Raw genomic sequence first — 19615 nt, 5'->3', positions numbered from 1 at the left:
ACTTCTTTGAATTTCCTGTCACTGCAAATTGACAGCACAACTCTGGTACTTTGGTTTTCCTCCATTGACACATCCCAAGAGAGGACACCAGTGATTGAAAAAACACTTCCTTTGATTGACAAGAACTTCAGTTTTCTTTCTTTAGTCTTTCCCCCCCAGTTTTAGTAGTCACTCTCATGAGAACTGGAGCAGCTTATGACAAGACTGCGTGGTGAGATGACCTCACCTGGGTGGTAACAGGAAATCATGGAGCAAAGAGCCCAATGTTGCCCTCTCCTCTCCTCTCCGACCCTCTCCTCTCCAACCCTCTCCTCTCCTCTCCTCTTCTCTCCGACCCTCTCCCTCTCTCTCTCCTCTCCTCCCCTCTCCCTCTCCCTCTCCCTCTCCCTCTCCCTCTCCCTCTCCCTCTCCCTCTCCCTCTCCCTCTCCCTCTCCCTCTCCCTCTCCCTCTCCCAGCTCTTCAGACAACCCTGCTGGCCTCACCTTGGCTGTGCCCAGGCCATGGGTGTGGAGCAGGAGACTCTGCCCAGCCTTGTCTCTTGCCTCTGCTCCTGCTTCCCTCCTCCTACCCCGAAGCCTCAGTGCCCAGTCCCTGCCCAGCTCTGCTCCAGGGGGATGAGAGATGGAGACCACCATGTTCATGGTGGCACCTTGGCATGTCCTGAGGGGCAAAAAGCCCAGGAGCCATTGTGGCTGCAGTCTGAACTGGATCAGGCTGTGACCTTGGAGCAGAGAGCTGTGGAGGTTGGAGGCAGGTGTTCAGGAGGCGGGTGCAGGTATCACAGGGATGTGCCATCCCGGTGGAGCGGCTGTGTGCCGCATCCATGGGACACACAGACATATGTGATGTATTTTGGTCCAAGGTTGGAGCAAATGGTATGAAAGAACCAGATGGGCTTTGGATGGGCTGTTCTGTGCCCAGCCAGGTCAGGGTGATCTTCATTCTCTGCCTGATCCAGGAGCAAGGGGAACCAGACAGGGACACTCAGTGACCGGCACATGGAGCAGGGCTGCAAGTCTGTGTGAGCCTCTGCTTGTGCTGCCTCCCCTCCTCTGCCATCTACCCTCCATCCTTCTGCCCATTACTCAGTCCTCAGCAGTCATCCCCTTCTTCCCGAGTTTACTCGAGTGTCACTGCTCCCCCAGCCCGGAGCAAGGCTGCCGGAGAACAGCTGTGAATCACCGAGCCTGGAGGAGCCCGTTCTCCCGAAGCCGGCAGAGAAGGAAGCTCTCCCGCAGTGATGCTCCCATTTGGAATCACCAGCATGTCTCCTATGAGTCTCTGTGCAATATTCTTCCTCAGGCTCTAGCAAGAAGGAGCCTTTGCTTCACTTCTTCGCTTCCACCAAAGAACTTGCTGCAGACTGTGTGACAGACACGTCTGTTCTTTGCAATTCTGGTTTTGCCTAAGTAAATATTGTTGCTGACAAAGATTGTTAAACTATTTACAGACTGAGTGTATTTAATATTTGTGTTACTGGAAGGACAGCACACGGAGATGCAGCCACTGGGAGGAGGTCCAGCCTGGCCATGGCTCCCGTGGCACTTCCCCAGGGATGCTGGAGCTGTCGGAGGTGGCTCTGCAGCCCCGGTGGGGTCCCCAGTCCATGGTGTTGTTGCATGCTGTATAAAGCACGTGGCAATAGCTTTCAAGTCACTATTTAAAGCACCACTTTTCTACTGTACAAATGTCACAGGGCACTGCTAGGATAGACAATCACAGGTTGCCTTTTTTTAAAAAGAATTTCTTTTTCTAAGAGAGATTTTTAGAAGCCAGTCTGTGGAGAATATTCAGAGCACTTGACCCAGAGTAGTGTTAGCTGCTCCACTGCAGCCTTGTACAGGGCTCTCCAGGTAACTTTCTCCTCTCAGCAAATGTATTTCCTTATTTAAAGGGATGCTGTTAGCTTCAAACCTGTAAGCAAGCACATTTCCTTACCTATGTTACCAGCAACACTTTCATTATTAAAACCCTTGTCTTGCCACTCTGTCTACTCGCAGTTTGCTGTTTGATTTCACCACTGGGACAGCCGCAACCATCCCAGCTGCCACCATCTGGTGCCAGCTCCATGCCCTGGGACAGCTACAGTCCTTCAAGGGCAGAAGTATTTCTTTCACAGCTCTGGTTTCTCCTGGAAGATTCCTGAACACACCAGCCAGAATCTCTTGTTTCTGCTGGCTTTCTTCTCTTGGCTCTGGTTTTGCTTTGTTCTCCTGCAGACCCCACTTCTCTGGTGAGGGTCCCCTTCAAAGGCAGTGGCTGGCACCCTGCCCAAGCCCCTTGGCATTTCTGCCAGCACTGGGCCCGCAGCCAAACCTCCTGCTGCCCTCAGGCAGAGCAGGCTGGGACCTTGGCTCCTTCTCCCCAGGAGGACCTTGGCTCCTTCCCTCTGCTACCCCTGTGCCTATTCCAGATCCATCACATTTTCCTTTGATTAGAAAAGATTCTCCAGGTATTTGCCCACCTGTGTGCCAGGAGGGACTACCCAGGTAGGGCACAGGTAGGCTGAAGCTGGAATGGTCCTGAGATATGGCTCAAGTGAATATGAAAAGATGTAGATGAACAAATAACCTATGTTCCTATGAACATCTTTTAAGCTTTAACCCACATCCTGCAGCCAGCTGTGCTGTGATAAACTGCCTGGGCTGGGCCAGGTCACGGTTGCTCAGAGAATGAGACAAGACTCAGCCTAGGATTGTTCCAGGAATAGTGATGCACTGGAGCACTCCCCTGCCCTGCTGAGGAGAGCCTGCCTGTGCTGCTGCACCTGCAGCAGAGCAGCTGGGAGCCTGTGCTGCCAGTGCCCCCTTGTAAAAGGCAAAAAGCAGAGTGAGTGGTCCAGGGAGTCACAGCTCTGAACTGCAGGAAAGATGCCTGTCAGGTGCCAAAGTTTGGAGCAGCGCTTCTGGGGCAGCTAAGTCCAGACCAGGGACCTGCTGCGAGCAGAGGGAGGGATCAGAGGGTCTCCTGAGGTCTCCTTCCAATCTCCAAACAATCCCAGCAGCAAATCCTGCATGGAGAAGAGCTCAGCCCAGCTCTGCCCCAGCCAGTGGCCCTCTAGCCCCACCAGAGCAGCCTCCTGGGAAAACACAGTCTGTGACACTGGGATGGGACAAGCTCTCTCCTTGTGTTGCCTTGGATCAGTTCACACTCAGCCTTCCATGTGTAGGTGATTTTCCCACACAGGTTGTCCCAAGGAATTTAGGGTTCTGGGATTTTCCTTCCTCTCAATACCAAGCTGAATGATCCCAGTGATGTCCCACTCTCTCTGAGCCTTCCTTCCTGAAAAATAGAGGAAATGCAAAGCAAAACCAAAAAAGTTACAATTGTCAAATTAACATTTTTCATGCCTGTATGAGGTTTTTAAAATGTGAGCTCAGTGTTTCCATCCAACATTTCCTCCACAACAGGCACTGACACATCCACAGCATCTCTCCACCAGCTCTCAGGTCAAGATAGACCATGGTTAAAGCACGGTTTCTCTCCCCAGTGACACGGGGAAACAATACCTGTTTCTCAGCCCTTCTGCCCTGGTGGGGTGGGATGAGGTGGCAGCATAAGTAGGAACTTACATGTGCCCATCACAGAACCCTGCACATGGAGGGGACCAAAAGCCCCAGAGCCCGGTGCCACAGCTGGAGTGCATTCCACCACCCCATCACCCTGTGACACCCCCTCACCCTGTGACATCCACAGCAGCACCCCCAGGACCCCTTGCTGCACCCTAGTGCCACCTCCACACCACCAGCACCCCCAGCCCAGTCCTCAGGGCCCCTCAGGCTCCTCTTGTGCACCCACCCAGAGCCACCACTGCCAGCGGGTGCAGCCCCTCACACCTGCTCAGCATCCCCCTCCCCAAGCACACTGCCACCCTCCACCCATCCAGATCCCTCTGTTCATCCCTGGCCACCTCCCACAGAGCTTCTGCCCACCCCAGACTCATTGGGGAGGGGAACTGGGGACACACCAGGGCCACTCCTCACCCATGCATGGACCTCTGCACCCCCAACCTGCTGTCACCCCCCTGTCTGCAGCACCTGAGGCCACCTGAGGCTGTGCAGGAGGGTCTCAGGGAGCTTCAGCAAAGGCAAGTTCTGGTTTTAAAGCCCAGACACTTGTTCACTCTGGAGCACTGGCAGGGACCCAGCTGTATGGCCGGGGTTTTTAGGCCCTAAGAGCTACCTGCACACCTTGGCTCACACACAGGAGGATGATGTGTCCTTCACAGAGTTTTGTTTTTTTATATCACAGCACTCCCACCCTCAAATTTCTACCAACTCGTTGCATGCAAGTTAGGAACTAAGTTCCTTGTATTCCTACCAATTCCTTACACTTAACACTTTGTTGCAGATGAAAGGAAACATGTTTTTATACAAATCCATGAATTTATTGGTAGTTTCATTAACATATTAAGCATGGAACTAAAGAATTAGGTTTACTTAGTTCAAATGACCACTAGAAGTTAACATACACCAGAAGTGTTACATACAGTAAAAATCAGTGCTCACAGACATATTTGTGCTCCCCTTTTCCTGGAGGCCCTGCTCACCTTCCACTGCCTTTCTGGGGCTTTCAGAGTGGAGGAGGGTGTGGGGTGTCATAGCACAAGGCAGCAGCCTCAGCCTTTGCCAGGAGGAGCGCCTTTACAAACATGTTCACCCTTCCTTGGTTTGTAACCAACCCCACATTACACCTGAATTGCTGTATCTGTGATTTCCTTCTGCCAGAGACTTGTTTTTGTTCTCTTTGTTTAAGGCTGGTTTTACCCTACCCCCAAATCCCATCCCTTTGATGACCAGTGACCACTGCTGAGGTGTTTGTAGCCTCAAGAACCTTGTGCCTGTTCCTGCAGCCTCTGCTGTCATGTCCTGTCCTCCAAAGCCCATTCCACTCCAGCTGCATAGAGGATATTTATACACAGCAGAACTACTCAGTACTACCAGTTATTAGTTGAAAAATTTATACCAAAGCAGTAGCAGCAGCAGCAGCAATGCATTTACTGGGCTCCAAGGCAGCAGCAGCAGAGGACCCCAGAGGAGGCCCAGGAGCATCTTCTGCACTGCTCACCTGGGGATAACATGTTCTCCAGGGACACCCAAATCTCTCCTACCCAAATAACCCCTCCCCGGTGCCACCTTCAGTCAGCACCTGCCAGGTGGCTCTGCCCCCTCTCTGGAAATGTTCTGACATCCAGGTCACACGTTGGTGCTGTGATCTCACCAAAAAGGTGGGTTCAGTCGCACTGACATTTCTTCAGGAAGCAGGAATTGGCTGGATTTCAAGGTGGTTTCCACCAACCCCTTGAAATTGGGATGAGGTTCAAATGTCTTCAGGAAGTCACTCTGATGTGCAGTTTCAGGATCTGAATCCTTCTGTCCTCCTTTCTTACTTAGTTCCCTCCTGCTTTTCCAGCTCAAGCCTGGGTGCAGAGGGAAAAAGAAAGAAACACAGGATGCTGGTGCAGGGAACCAGGAGATCAGCTGTGAGCTACATTATGCACAGGGTTGAGCCACAACATCCCACCATTCATCAGCATGAAGGGTCTTGAGGGGAAGCCATACAAGGATTGGCTGAGGGAGCTGGGCTTGTTCAGCCTGGAGGAGACTGAGGGGAGACCTCACCAGGGTCTGCAGCTTCCTCCCGAGGGGATGCTCACAAACTGGAGGGCTCATCAACTGGTTCTGACAATGTCTGCAGGGCCTCATGATGAAGCTCTTTCTTCTCAGAAAGCTGCAACAGCCTCTCAAGATGGATCACCTGGAATCAGTCCATCACGGAGCTGTCAGGGTGCTGTAGTAGGGGGGTTGCTAGTCCATTCTGAACCTGGTGAGAAACCTGTTTTCCTTGGAAGCTCAGGCAGGATCTCCCCCTCTTCTCAAATAATCTGATTGAACATGACCTGCACTGCCACATTGGCTGCTTCCACCTCCACCCAACAAGCTGCTCTCTCCTGTCTGGCCAAGCCACAGAACTGCCTGCATGGTCAGATAGCAAAGCAAATTTTTTCCTGGAGGCACAGAGGGAATTGAGGCATCTGAATTTTGCTGGCCCTCATTTTCCTCTTGACTTTCTATCTGTGAGAACCGACTTATGTTGAGTACAGGCCAAGTCTAGGAAAAGGAGGTACAGAGCAGAAGTGCTTTGGTCAGGACAACAGGGTGTGACTGCCAGGGAGCCAGAGCAGGTGTCTGGTGTCCAACGAGGTGCTGGGCTCACACAAAGCACTGTCTCTGATGGTTTTCAGTGTAGCTCTGGTGTCTGCAACCACAGGCACAGGCACAGACAGCCCCACAGATATCACAGACTTTACCACACACAGCCTTGCCAGCCAGCACTCCTCAGGTGTGAGCAGCTCCTTCCTGCACATACCAACCCCTTCCAGCCCTCCAGAGCCTGCCTACCTGTGCTTTTGGGACTGTTGACACAGCTACACCTGTGGAGTGACAGCCCTGCACTCAGCTCTGCTGCTGCAGATGAGCAGGGATTTGCTGTCTGGACATGCCACATTCTCCTGATGGTAAGGCCTGTCCAGCCTTTCCATCTGGGATTTTTGCAAAGACAAAGGCTGTATGGCAGGTGCCCCACAGAGCAGCCCTGCTGTTCTGTTTCCAGTACAACGGTGCTCTGTTTCTCCAGGAGAGGGAGTTTGTGCTTCATCCTCTCCTTCAAGCGCTTTGCACAGTTTTAAACATTAAAGAAAAAATTTCAGTAGCTGTTTTCTTATTCCTCAGAGCAGCCCTTCCTTTCCCTAAACCCTTACTATGCTCAAAGCAATGGCCACGCGTGTGAATTCTATCAGGAGTCAAAGAGAAAATGGAGTTGTGTTGAAAAGCAGAACCTATGGTATTAACAGAATCCCACAACACTTGAGGTTGGAAAAGCCCTCCCAGCCCATCGAGTTCACCCTGTGCCCACCTTGTCCCCCAGCCCAGAGCACTGAGTGCCATGGCCAGTCCTTTCTTGGACACCTCCAGGGGTGGGGACTCCAAACCTCGCTGGACAGCCCCTTCCAATGCCTGACCACTCTTTCCAGGAAGAAATTCCTCCTGATGTCCAACCTGACCCTCCCCTGGCACAGCTTGAGGCCATTTTCCTCGTTCCCTGGGAGCAGAGCCCGACCCGACCCTCCCCGCCCCCCCCCCCCGGCTCCTCCCTCCTGTCAGGGACTTGCAGAGAGTGAGAGGGTCCCCCCTGAGCCTCCTTTTCTCCAGGCTGAGCCCTCCCAGCAGCTCCTCATCAGAATTGTGCTCCAGACCCTTCCCCAGCTTCGTTCCCTTCTCTGGCCACGCTCCAGCCCCTCAATGTCCTTTTCATCACGAGGAGCCCAGAACTGGACACAGCACTGGAGGTGCCCCAGCAGTGCCAGCACAGGGGAGCCCTCTGTAATACAGGCCTGAACCCTTCATTTATACTCACCTGGCCACCAAAGGAGACGCAGGGCTGGGATGAAGATCAGGGGAAGCCATGCCAGAATATTAGTGGGAATACAGCCTATTCAATTCAAAGTGCTCCTGACAGGACACCAGCACATCTGCATTCACCCTGCTTGGGTCCAGGCAGGTTTGAGCTCATCCAAACCTCAAAGCTGGTCTTGGAGCTCCCATACACACAATAACCATAACAGAGCACAGTGTGCTCTTTTGAATGTTATCTGATGCTTGGTGAAGGTCTGAGAAGCACCTCAGCCAGGCCAGTGGGCACAAAGGTGTGAGGAACTGGTGTGAGGTGCCAGTCTGGGCCACTGAGCAAAGACAGTGGCCAGTGGCTCCAAGTCTTCTGGAAGGCTGGTCCAAACACTGGCTCCTCAGCCTTGGCACCGAGTATGGAAAACAGAAGGAGAGGCTGTGTGGACTGTGGTGGCCACAGGAAGAATCCCATCATATGTCACTCAAGCAAGGAAGGTTGGAACTGTCCAAGGGCTCTCAGGAGCAGTAACAGTGGCACTGTGCAGATGTGGATCCCGTTGCAGACAACAGGGGCATCTGGGACGTGGTGGGAGGTTTTCTGTACCACCTCAGCAGTGACACTGTGACGATGGGACCCTCAGCAATGGAGTGAAGGACAGATGGGCAAGAGAAGAGTCCAGAGGAAAAATGGAACATGAGTTCAACAAGAAGCAGCGGAGAGGAACTGAAATGTCTGCAAATATGTTCCCTCCTGTTTGTCAGTCACAGGGGAACAGAGCTGAGAAGGATCCTCTCCCTCCTGCAGAGCACAGGAACAGCCTGTGCAGGGATGGGCAGGTGGACTCACATGCAGCCACCAGCTTCTGTCAGCTCCTTCAGCTGTGACAGCTTCCTCAGGGCAAATCCCAGGATGCAAAGGCAGGTGGTAGTGCCAAAGGAACAAAGTCCCAGAGTAGCCCCAATCCATGGAACTGTAAGATGAGGATCTGGGTTCTCCAGTGGCTACCCAGCAGGGAAGGACCCTCCCTGGTGTGTGCTCAGACTTTGTCTTCTGCCTTCACCAAATGAGCGATCTTGGATTCTGACGGAAGAGTGAGGATAGCAGGTGATCCAAAATTCTCCAAAGTATTGTGCTGGCAACAAGAAGTTCCAGAAAAGGGCTTGGTGTGGTGCAAACACGGAATTTAGGCAAACTGACGGACTGCAGCCACGTGAACCTTTCCCACTGTGTATCTCTATACAGTAAGACTTTCTTCAGCACCATGACCTGCCTTCCTTTCTCTTGACACAACTGTCACCCTCCAAGTGATGAGACACTGCAAGGGCTGATGCCAGGCGATCCACCCATTCCCAAGTACTCCTGATCCTGAGCTGTGGCATGACCACTGATCCCTGCAGGATGCTCTGGCTCTCCTCTCTCTGACCTGGGCACTCCTGGGACCATCCCATCCATCCAGGTGGAGCAGACAGGCACTCGTGGCTGGGCCCTCTACCCTGACACTCTTCTTTCCCAGTGGGGCTCCTGGGCTCCACTTGACAGGGCAGACTCCAAGCCCTCCATAGCTTTCAGGCAGGAGACACACTTATCGCAGCACCAGGCAGTAGGAATTACCTGGGGTTCTGAGATATCTGAGCTCTGCAGACCTTGGCTGCTCTTGCAAAACTGAATCAGCCTGCAAGGCTGGGAGTATTGGCTACCCTTTTCCTGGGGCATGGGCAAAGCCACCTGCCCTCCTCACAGGTCCTGAGAAACTCCAGAACCTCCGAGTGCCCACCTGAGAGGCACCCACATCACACAGAGGGCCCAGCAGTCTTCCAGAGAGAGAGAATATATCCAGGGCTCTCTATACTTCTTTTATTTAGCACAACCAGATTCGAAGGCTGCTTCCCTCCTCCACCTGGAGGACAGACCCTGAAGGCAGGTATTCCACAACTCTTAGTGAACCTTCCCATTCATGTCTGACCTCATAAAATGAAAATAACAAGGTCACAGTTGCATCTTAGTTTTATTACAACCGACCTGCAGGCAAAAGGATAGAAATAGTACATAAACACTCTGATCCATGTATAATAGCTTAAAGAGGAGGAAGTTAAACCAGGATACCAGATAAAATATTGGGAAGCTCTTTGAAGCAGTTATGTTCCTGAGCTTCATTTTACAGACAATAAGGCAACGTCCCTGCACATCAGCTTTTTGATATTTTTTATACATTTTCTTCTATGGTACAAGAAAAAAATAACCAGAATTCACAATGTACAGTTCTTACACTATTTTCACAGCTTCTGAACACTATACACCTTTTTTCTTTTTTTTTTATTAAAGATACATTGCAATCAATTGTGCACCCTTAATAATTGGTATTAATCTATGTTGAATAGGCTAAACCTGTCCTGTATGGTCACCCAGGCCACAGCACCTCAGCCCTGACTGTCACTGGCAGATCAGAGCTTTTCCATTCCCAGCAAACTGGTCCTGCTGCTTGAGACGGGTCAGCACCAGAGCACGGGCCCAGCCCTCCCAAAAGGGCAGAGCAAGGCAGGTGCTTGTGTTCTGGGTGTGCTGGCCTTCTGAAAGGTTTCTGGGCTCCCTGTCACTGGGGAGATGCACAGTGGAGGCAGACAGAGCCTGTGCATGTGTGGCTGCCCTTGCCCCATGGGACACAGAGGGTCCATGGTCCCATTAGAGGGTGCTGAAGGCTGAAAAGAGGAATCACAGCTCCATAGGGAGTTGCCTGAGAAAGGCTCTGGGTTGAGGGCAGAATCACTTCACACACTCCATGTACGGGTTCAACTGATCCTTCCGTGGGATGTACCAGAGCTGCCGGGAATGACCAGTTACTCCAGAAAGCTCTGCTTCGTCTGTTTTGGGAAGACTTTGGTGACTACCTCGCCCGAGGAGCAGCCCCAGAGGAACAGAGTCCAGGAAGGGCAGGACTAAGGGATCCCCAGGGCTCACACCGGCCTCGGTGCCAGTGGGAGACGTGCGGTGCTGCGAGATGTCACCTCCGTGGTGCAGGAACACCAGCTGTCCCAGGAGTATGGCCTGGCTCTCCTTTCCCAGCTGGGATGGGCTGGTCTTCAGTGCTCCCACACCAGCCTGGTTTGCACTCAGTAGCTTTAGTTTGAAGCCCTTCCTTGGGGTCCTGCCAGCACCACAGTGCCTTCACTCCCATGGCAGCCTGGGTCCAGGTTGGCTGCAGAGCTCTCACAAGAGGTTGCTCCAACACTGGTGAAGTCCTACCAAGTGCCTAAACCAGACAGCCCAAAATGGAAAGCAGAGAGACTTGTAGCTTCCATTTTATCCCTGGTGTGCTACTCAACCTGAAAACTGCAATGTTTGGAGAAGTTTTCAGGAAAAATTAATCTTTGAAAAATACGTCAATTAAAACCAACAGAATAAAGCCTGATATGCTGCTTCACTTAGGAATGGGCCAGAAGATGACAGCTTGCCCGGCCTTGCTGGGCCAGTTAAGAATCCTCAAGGCATTAGACACTCTCGCATCTCCTTCTGCACCCACCAGTCTCAGGGAGGTTCATTCCAGGGTGCAGCAACAGGAGTTATGGAGGGTCACAAAAGAGGTTCAGTATCCAGAAGGTGGTGAACAGTCTCCAGCAAGGTCAGCAGAGTGTGATGGGCACAGAGCCCTTGGCAGCCCAGGACACCCGTCCATCCTGCCAGCAGTGGCGAGACAGAAGAGCTGAGGTTTGGACTCAGGAGGGACACTGGGCTGGGAGAGCACCAGGGCTGGGGACAGAAGGAACACAACAAACACTGGCCAGAACTCACAGCACACTAAAGCAGCTGCAGCCTTTGTGGACAGCACTGGGCAAAGGCAAAGCAAAGCCAGAGGGTGGTGAGCACTATAAACCAGGTCACAAGCAGGTTAAATTCAATCAAGTAGTTTAATAATTCTTCAGGTCAAAGGTCTTATCTTACCAGGTAACAATTTACAGGACACCTAGTTAAGAGTGAAGAGTGGCTGGCTTGGTAAAAGGAGGAAGAATACATTATGTCCCATCTCAATAGTTTAATGTTAGCCTCTTTCAATGCAACATATTTTTGGTAAAGACATATTCACTATATTTAACATGATCTCTCTTTAACAGGAAGTTCAGCTGAGCACACTGTCCCCAGAAAGTACACTGCGACTGTAAAGCAACAGAATTTCATAGCAGTAAATCTATTGCACTTTGTGAAGAATAAAATTCTCCTTTGCCTTCCCAGCTCCAGAAGGCAAAGCATCTCGTTGGTTAAGCAAGTTCTTCTCCCGCCAGGCAAAGTCTCTTAATGTTCAGACAGACAACGCCTAACCTTTGTTTGTTTGCTTTTTATTATTACTTGAAACAACAATTGGAAGAGTTTGAGAGAAAAATCTTTCCAGTAGCTGCTGAGAAGTTCTCCAAGTTTTGAGTCTAGAAATTAATTTTAGGTGCTATCCAATCACGGTCAACAAATAAATGTACTTATTTCCACATTTCATGAATATGTCCACAAAAGAGCAAGATGAGGTCTCTCTGTGACCAACACTAACACTGTGTGATCAGGTATTACAGGGATGCACTTTATATGTGACAACAGTATACAGACAGGATGGAAATAACACCAATATTATTGCACATGGTGTCTGGGCGAGCATTAAAAACACTGCAATATGTGATGAAAATTCTTTACAGCTTGTTTCCCTCAGCCCTTTTTCTAGAGTTTGATGTAGCAGCAATATCAATCCACGTACATTGGAGAGCTGGGAGTTGCTGGCATTTGATCCAGGATTTTACAAACATAGCATGCAACATCCACTGTGCGTTCCTCATACATCAGGATGAAGGGATGTTTCTGAAATCAGATAAAAAACAAGGTTACAAGTCGCCCTCCTGCCACATGCTGGCTCCCCAGATAAAAGCCGAGCAGGTGATTTTGCCTGGTGCAAGAACACAGGGCTTAGTGGTGGCCACAGGACACAGCTTGGTCTGTGGCTTTTCCACACTGGGAATCTGTCTTTAATGTGGGAGGTTAATGGAGGTAGGACAGGACTCTAGAGTGTCAGGAGCTGATAGGAGAGACAGGGAGTGGCTTGTGGAAGTCAAACCCAAGCCCTGCTCTCCTGAACCCTGACTCTCAGCTCTGCCCAGGAGGCCGCACTGGCCAGACCCAGCTCAGAGCAGCTGGTTTGTAATGTCAGGGTGGCCCTAGGCTGGGACACCAGGCAAACCCCTTTCACAGCCCTGCAGGGACCCTGATCTGATGCCACAGGGCACCTTCCCCTGCTGATCTCTTGCCTTGCTGGACAGACACCCATGGCAGTGGCATGGAGGTGGTGCTCCTCCTCCAGCCCTGGAGCTGAACACCCTGCCAGGATGACCCGAGGAGGGGACGTGTGTCCCAGCCCCGCTGTGTGACTGCAGAGCCACCCCAGCTCAGATACACTGTGCACTCACCAGAAGCTCTTTGTACTTTGGCCTTTTGGACTCGTCCTTTGTAAGGCTAAAGAAAGCAGAAAGAGAATTAGGAGAAGGTGGGATGGGGGAAAATGTTACAGACATCAAATACAGATTTTTACAGGACATGATGCTGAGCCCACTGCTGTCCAGAGGGACTCACTGCCTGTGGTTTCCTGGAAAATCCATCCTTGCACTGTGAGTGACCACAGGAGCTGCCTCGCTCCCTCACAGCCATCCCAGCTGTGTGGGCAGGGGACAGTGAGTGGTACCAAAGGCCACCAAAGTCCTGTCCCAGGGGACATGATGGAGAGAGGGGATGGACTGGGCGACACTGACACCACAGCCCCTGCCCCAGGAGCCAGAGCTGCACCACTGAGAAGAGAATGGGTGGATATGGCACCTTTCCCAAACAAAGGGAGTCACTCTAATTCCCAACAGCTGCATTTCCATCCCCAGGAGCTCTGGCTGGGCCTTTCTCCATCTCCAGCACCACCACAGTGTGGCCTCCACCCCATGGAGCAGCTGAGGTTCACCAGCACTGCCCAGCCCACAGAGCCTGTGGGGCAGAGGGGGCACAAACCCAGTGACTGGTCCCACACAGCCCTCTCCAGGCTTCTGCCACCCCAGAGCAATTCCCTGCCTGACCCCATCAAGGCTCTCTGGGGGCTCCAATCTGCTCCTGCAACACCTGTAAGGCAACAAAGCAAGACTTGAGCTCACAGACCGAGCTTTGCTCTGAAATGTCCACACACCCTTTCCTAAAGCACTCTGAGAAATCCCTCATTCCTTTCCCAGCTCAATGGGAAGCTGCTTGCCTGGGGTGGCCACTGGCAGCACCAGGAGCCACACACTACTTGGAACTCTGGTTCCAAGGATCCTGATCCTCAGGAGCTCAGGGCTCCATAGCTGCTGAAGCCAAGCACAGACTGGAGACTTCAGAGCAGAAAATTGAACTGCTGCAGGAAGCAGTTCTAGGAGTGGGACTCCAGATAAGCCTCTAATTCAAAAAGTTGGGCTGAAAGGGAAAAATGTTCCACCTAGGCATTCACAATGCTGAAAGAAATATCAGGAACTCTTTAACACTGAAATGTTCAATAAATGTTTCTTGCCCAGAGAAGCCCCATCCCTGGGAGTGTTCAAGCTCAGGTTGGACGGGGCTTAGAGCAACCTGGTCCAGTGGAAGGTGTCCCTGCCTGTGGCAGGCGGTGAAACCGGGTGAGCTTTAAGATCCAACCGAATCCATTCTGTGATCCCATGATTCTATGACAATATCCTTTCCTCACTGATCCTGCAGTGATACTGCAGGACTCTCTTTCAACATTTTTCCTGGCTCTTGAATGCACAAACCCAGAAGACTCTTAGATGCACATCTGTGGCATGTTTATGCCATCACCCACCATACAGCCTTTGGGAACCTGACCTGCCAGCTTAGTAACCCCACAGATCACTGTTCGCACCGAACTAAAGGTTATTACGAGAAATATTTATTGCAGTGTTGCTATGAAGACCCCATAAATACTCCAGGCAGAAGTCAGATTATTTACAAAACCAGGTTAAACAAAACCCAGAATCAGGCTGAAATCTGCCCCGGGCTCTGTGTGCTGTGTCTGATCCAGAGTAGCGGCCCTAGGAAGGGGAAAGGGGGTGGAAATACAAACTGACCTGATAAGCCTGGAGAACAGAAGGCTCTGAGGAGACCATAGAGCCCCCCTCCAGGGTCTAAAGGAGACCTACAGCAAGGCTGGAGAGGGACTTTTTACAAGGGTAGGAAGTGACAGGACAAGGGGGATGGTAGTTTTATTAGTTTATTAAGAAGAAATTCTTGGCTGTGAGGCTGGTAGAGCCCTGGCACAGGTTGCCCAGAGAAGCTGTGGCTGCCCCATCCCTGGAAGTGTTCAAGGTCAGGTTGGACGGGGCTTGGAGCAGCCTGGTCTGGTGGAAGGTGTCCCTGTCCATGGCAGGCACTTGGAATGGGGTGGCCTTTAAGGCCCCTTCCAACCCAAATCATTCCATGGTTCTGCGGCCAAAGACGTGGCTGTTTAATCAAGATGCTGCACAGGCTCCTCTGCTGGATGATTTGGAGCCAAACTCACGGGGCACCACAGCAAGTTCCTGGCTTTGCAAAGTCTGATGATATGACATCTCCATGGAGAACTATGTGGAAACACACCAGTGCTTGTTCTGTACACAGGGAAAGCAATTCTGACCTTTCTAAGCAAATGCTACAGTTGCAGTTTCAGTTTTGACTGAAAAATAAAAACTTCTGAGCAACAAACCATCTTGATGCTTGATTTTCTGCATCCCCAAAACAATAACCGGGCCTTCCTCACAGGGGGCTGGTCTCCTTAAAAATTTGTAATTCTGAACTAGACTACAATCCAAACCCAAAAATCATCTCCAGAGGATGGAAAGTTCTGAAACAAAACCTCTTGAAAGTCGAAATTGTCTAGTGCTGAGCCTTCCTGTGTCACAGAGCTTTGAGGTGGCCACCCCTGTGCTGGGGATGTCCCTCACCTGGTCTGCTCAAGGCAGAAGGTCCCAGAAGACAAATGCAGGTCACACTGATGGATCTCACCTGTGCTTTGGTTAACAAAATTATATTGACCACCTTTCTCATTTAGATAGAAAAATGCTTCACCAGAAAATTCCCAATCAGCCCTTACCCTGAGCAGGACCCCACAGCTCTGGCAGGTGGGGAGACTCTCCAAGCTCCCCTTAGCAGCACCACAGATCCTCCACACAGGGCTGCAGAGGCCCTGCCTGCAGAAAACCATCTCCAGTCTTGATCTCAACATTCAATTCACACAAGGCATGAAGCCAACCACCCAGCAAGCCACAGCCACAGGTCCTGGCAGTCACTGTGCTGAGCCCAGCCCAAGAAGTGGGCAGGAAGGCTCCCAGCCTTGCCAGGCAAAGGCAGGACAGTACAGATCCTCTTTGCCCGATCATGGGACAACGCTGCCCAGTGTCTCTGGCTTCAAACTGCAGAAGAAAGGGCAAACAGCAGGCCTGTCCCAAGGCTCTGTGACAACAAGGAACAGAATGCACATGCTAGGCCCCTACCTGCTCACACAAACCTCCTACCATGGGTCTTACCATGCCTCTCCCTAGCACAGTCACTCAGAGGTTTTCTCCTCACCCCTTCCCTAAAGAGCAGTTTCCAATGTCTGCCCTTCAGCTGCCATCTGGACAAGTCCCCCATCACCTACAAACCACTGAAATGTGAGAGGTCCTTACCCTCATGCTGGTGCAGGAACATGAAAAAAAGCCAGGAGGTGCTGGGCACATGACCCTTGTCAAATACCCAGCAGTGACAAAACAAGCCCAAGTGCTTTCAGCAGGACACACTTACCACAAGTTGACGAAGTTGATGAAACTGGGGGAGAACTCCCTTTCCTCTGAGTTGCTCAGCTGTGGTGGGTCTCCTTTCACTACTTGTGTCAACTGGTCAAACACGCTGTTCCACTTGGGGTAAGGGAACCGCCCTGTGGCCAGCTCGTACTGCAGGGAGACAGCAACAGCACCAGGCAGGTTTACGTGAGGTAAGTTCAGTCAGGGCAACAGAATGTCTGCAAGGACACTGAACCCCTCAAAAGGAAGGCTGAGATGAGATTCTTCATCCTATTCCCTGTGTGGTTCTAAGAGGAGGGAAGGTTTCACCCAGCAGTAAATGCTGCCTGTGTGAGGAGCACGGCCAGATTTAGCCTGGCCAGGCCATGCCTCCACATCTGCCACTGACTGTACAACAAACCAGTGTAGGAGAGTAAAATCTTCCAAGCATCCTAACAGCTACCAGAGAAAATGGATAATGAGAATCATACAATCATAAGATATATTAAACTAGAGAGGACTCACATGGATCACCAAGTCCAGCTTCCTGCTCCTCACAGGACAATGGAAATGAACATTTTAAAATATCAGTGGGGAAGACAGAAGCTATAGTTCATAAGTTATTGCTTCTGCTTTCTCTTCCGCTTCACCACCTGGAGAAGGTAAAAGTTTCTCACTGCATCAGTGTGTGCATCTTGCGGTGCTGTGGTTAAGCCAGTTAGGAATCAGAATACCAGAATCCAGGGTTAACCAAAGTCCCTGTGCAACCGAAGTACAGCAGCTGCCAGGGCTGTCAGAGGCTTATTCCCACAGGCTGGGTGTTCTGCCCTGCACCACCACACTCACCATCCCCTCCTCAGCTCAGACTTTGAACACAAAACTCATTTACAATCCAACACCTCTTCCTGCTCACATCTTGCTCTCTGCAAAACACAGCTGCAGCCAAAGGTATCTGCAGGGGTTTGGGACAATCATTTGCCTGGATGGGATTTAGATTGTTCCTGAGCCAGGAAGTGCCCATTTCAATCACAACATGCAAACATGCTGGGCTGGGCTTGGAGCTGGGCTGGGCTTGGAGCTGGGCTGGGCTTCCCATGTGTGATACCATCCCACTGCCAAGGGCACCAAGGCTCCCCAGCAGGAAAGGGGTCAAACCCCCCACTTACCAATGTAATCCCCAAGCTCCAGACATCTGAGCGGACGTCGTAGCCTTGCCTGGAGGCGCTGGGATCTATCCTTTCCGGCTGAAACGGGAAGAAGGTTCAGTCAAGCACTGTGCCATGCAGGAAGCAACGAGAAGCATCTGCAAACTTATCAGAAACTCTGAGTCTGTCCCACCAAGGCAGAGCCTGGCACAGCTCCAGAGGCAAACTTTTGGCCAGGGCAGACCTTCAACCCCAGCAGAGAAATGTCTTAAGGAATCACTTAAAACACTGACTTTATGGAGGAGTAGTGGAAGAGGCGATGGGAAATGGCCATTTATCACGGTCTAATCTTTTGGTTGTTTTCTTTTCCTTTTGCACAAGCACCTTGAATAACGGTGACTGTCTATTTATTTAGTTTTGTTCAACTCTGGGATTTCTTTAACACGAAGTCTCTGTTTTCACAGCCAAGTTGTTCCCAAGGGATCATAAGGCTTGGAATCAACACCTCATCCACCATCCCGAGGCTTAGCAGCATCTACCAGAACTGTTCTCCCTAGCTGGCTGCTGATTGCCGAATCTCAACAGGTAATAAAAACAGTGCATTTTAAGAACAGCTTCTCTTTACAAGGTTTGGTCATCCCTTGAAGGCAATTATGATATTACAAGGTCTTCAGATATCCAAAATATCTTCAATAGAAAACAATATTTAGCCAGACATGGGAGCTTTGCACCTAAAAAGCAAGTTATCCAGAGAGGATAACAGCAAAAAAAATCTTTATATGCCTTGCATGTCAACTTATGAGAAACATCAGTCTGCCTTCTTTAGTAAAAAATATAATAATTAAAACATCAAAAGAAACAGGGTCTCATTCAGTTTTAGCTACAACAATAATAAAGATACCCAAGTTGCAATAAATTCTAAATTATGAGGTACAGGACTCTGAAAGCCCCGGCTGCTTTGTAAACTACATTTTACTACAATGTCATGGCAGATGCAGCTGAAGAGTGCCACACAATGAACCAAGTCCTTCAGTGCAACCTCCACACTCCAGTGAGCAGACAACTTACTGTCGACTTACCACATGAGCAGACACCTCCCAGATCCCATGGGAATGCCTCATGGCATTCCTGACTGCTCTGCCATGCTGCCAGCAATCCTCTTTGCAGCCCACCACCCACATGTGGCTGCCCCTGCTGTGACTGCTGCCAGACCTCTCCCTTTCCCTCAGCTACCAGCACCTTCTCCAAGGAAACTTGCCCAGGCCATGCAAGCCCACAGCCCCAGAGAAGGTTCTGCCAAGCTGCAGTGGTTCTGCAGGTGGCTTCTCCTACAGCCTCCCTGTGTCCACTGCTCTTCAGTACCTGGGATATCACCTTCCCAGGGCCAGTGATATGTTTTGTCATACTCACTTTCAGTTACAGTATCTGCTTTGAACCAGGCTGGCTTCCAAGGCCATACCCAGAACATCCTGCCCATCCCACCCTCCAAGCTCTGCCCTTTGCTGGTTTTTCCTTTGGTTGTGGTTTCCATTCAGCTTAAGCTCATATATTAGTTATTCCTCTCGTGACTTGGATGGATGTTCCAATACTTCTGGTGGGAGGGCAAAATAACAAAATCACTAAAATTTAACTCCCTTAAAACAACCATCAGCCCTTCATATGCTCGTCTTGTAGCTCAGTCAAAACCTACCATGTCTGCACTGCGGGTACCCCCGTGCTGCTGCCTCCTCACAGCCAACTCTGGCCTTCCCTCAGGAGTCCAGACTTCTCATACTGGGTACAACAGAATGCCAGACAGCTGGGAAGGGATCAAGAGCTAACAGAGCATCCATTGCTTTAAATACGGGGAACAGAAACGCAATGACAACTTCTCTACAACTCTGTGGGAGGATCTGAATGGAAAATGTGCATTCCCAGTCCCTGCTTATTTGAGGGGAGGATGGTTTGATAGGCAGCAAACACTCAGCATGCAGATATATTTAGATGTTTCAGGAGGTCACTGGATATCTCAGTAAGAAGCAAAATATCTCAGGGAGTAGCGCATGGGTGAGCACTGGGTCATACTCTGGCTCAGGAAGGACAAGAGGAGCTCAGACTTACAAATCAAAGCTGTGCTCTGAGGTAACACACAGAATAACATCACCTCATGGGTACAAAAAAAGTCAAAATGCTCTCAGCAATGTGTTTCTGTGAACAGCCCAAAAGGTCAAAGAGAAACCAAACAGAAGATGCCAGCAGTAGGGAGCTGGATAGAAGAACATGGCATCAATAATTGACCAGCACTGGACGTGCAG

The 19615-nt window shown here is 50.8% G+C and overlaps 1 protein-coding gene across 2 annotated transcripts in view; it reads right to left on the bottom strand.

Moving 5' to 3' along the window:
• Positions 1 to 11291: 11291 nt before the first annotated feature.
• Positions 11292 to 19615, bottom strand: part of MAP2K4 (mitogen-activated protein kinase kinase 4) — a 60281-nt gene continuing 51957 nt past the window's right edge. For both annotated transcript variants that reach the window (XM_032706346.1, XM_032706345.1), the window contains 4 exons: positions 17343 to 17420; positions 16199 to 16347; positions 12844 to 12889; positions 11292 to 12241 (listed from right to left, as the gene is read on the bottom strand). In XM_032706346.1, coding sequence (XP_032562237.1) covers positions 12128 to 12241; positions 12844 to 12889; positions 16199 to 16347; positions 17343 to 17420 — 387 coding nt within the window. In that variant the 3' untranslated portion in view covers positions 11292 to 12127. The remainder of the gene's footprint in view (positions 12242 to 12843; positions 12890 to 16198; positions 16348 to 17342; positions 17421 to 19615) is intronic.

Source organism: Chiroxiphia lanceolata, chromosome 19, assembly GCF_009829145.1.
Source record: "Chiroxiphia lanceolata isolate bChiLan1 chromosome 19, bChiLan1.pri, whole genome shotgun sequence".
Lineage (NCBI taxonomy): Eukaryota > Metazoa > Chordata > Aves > Passeriformes > Pipridae > Chiroxiphia > Chiroxiphia lanceolata.
Note: the sequence above shows the minus strand (reverse complement) of the source record. Positions and strands in the feature narration are given on the sequence as shown.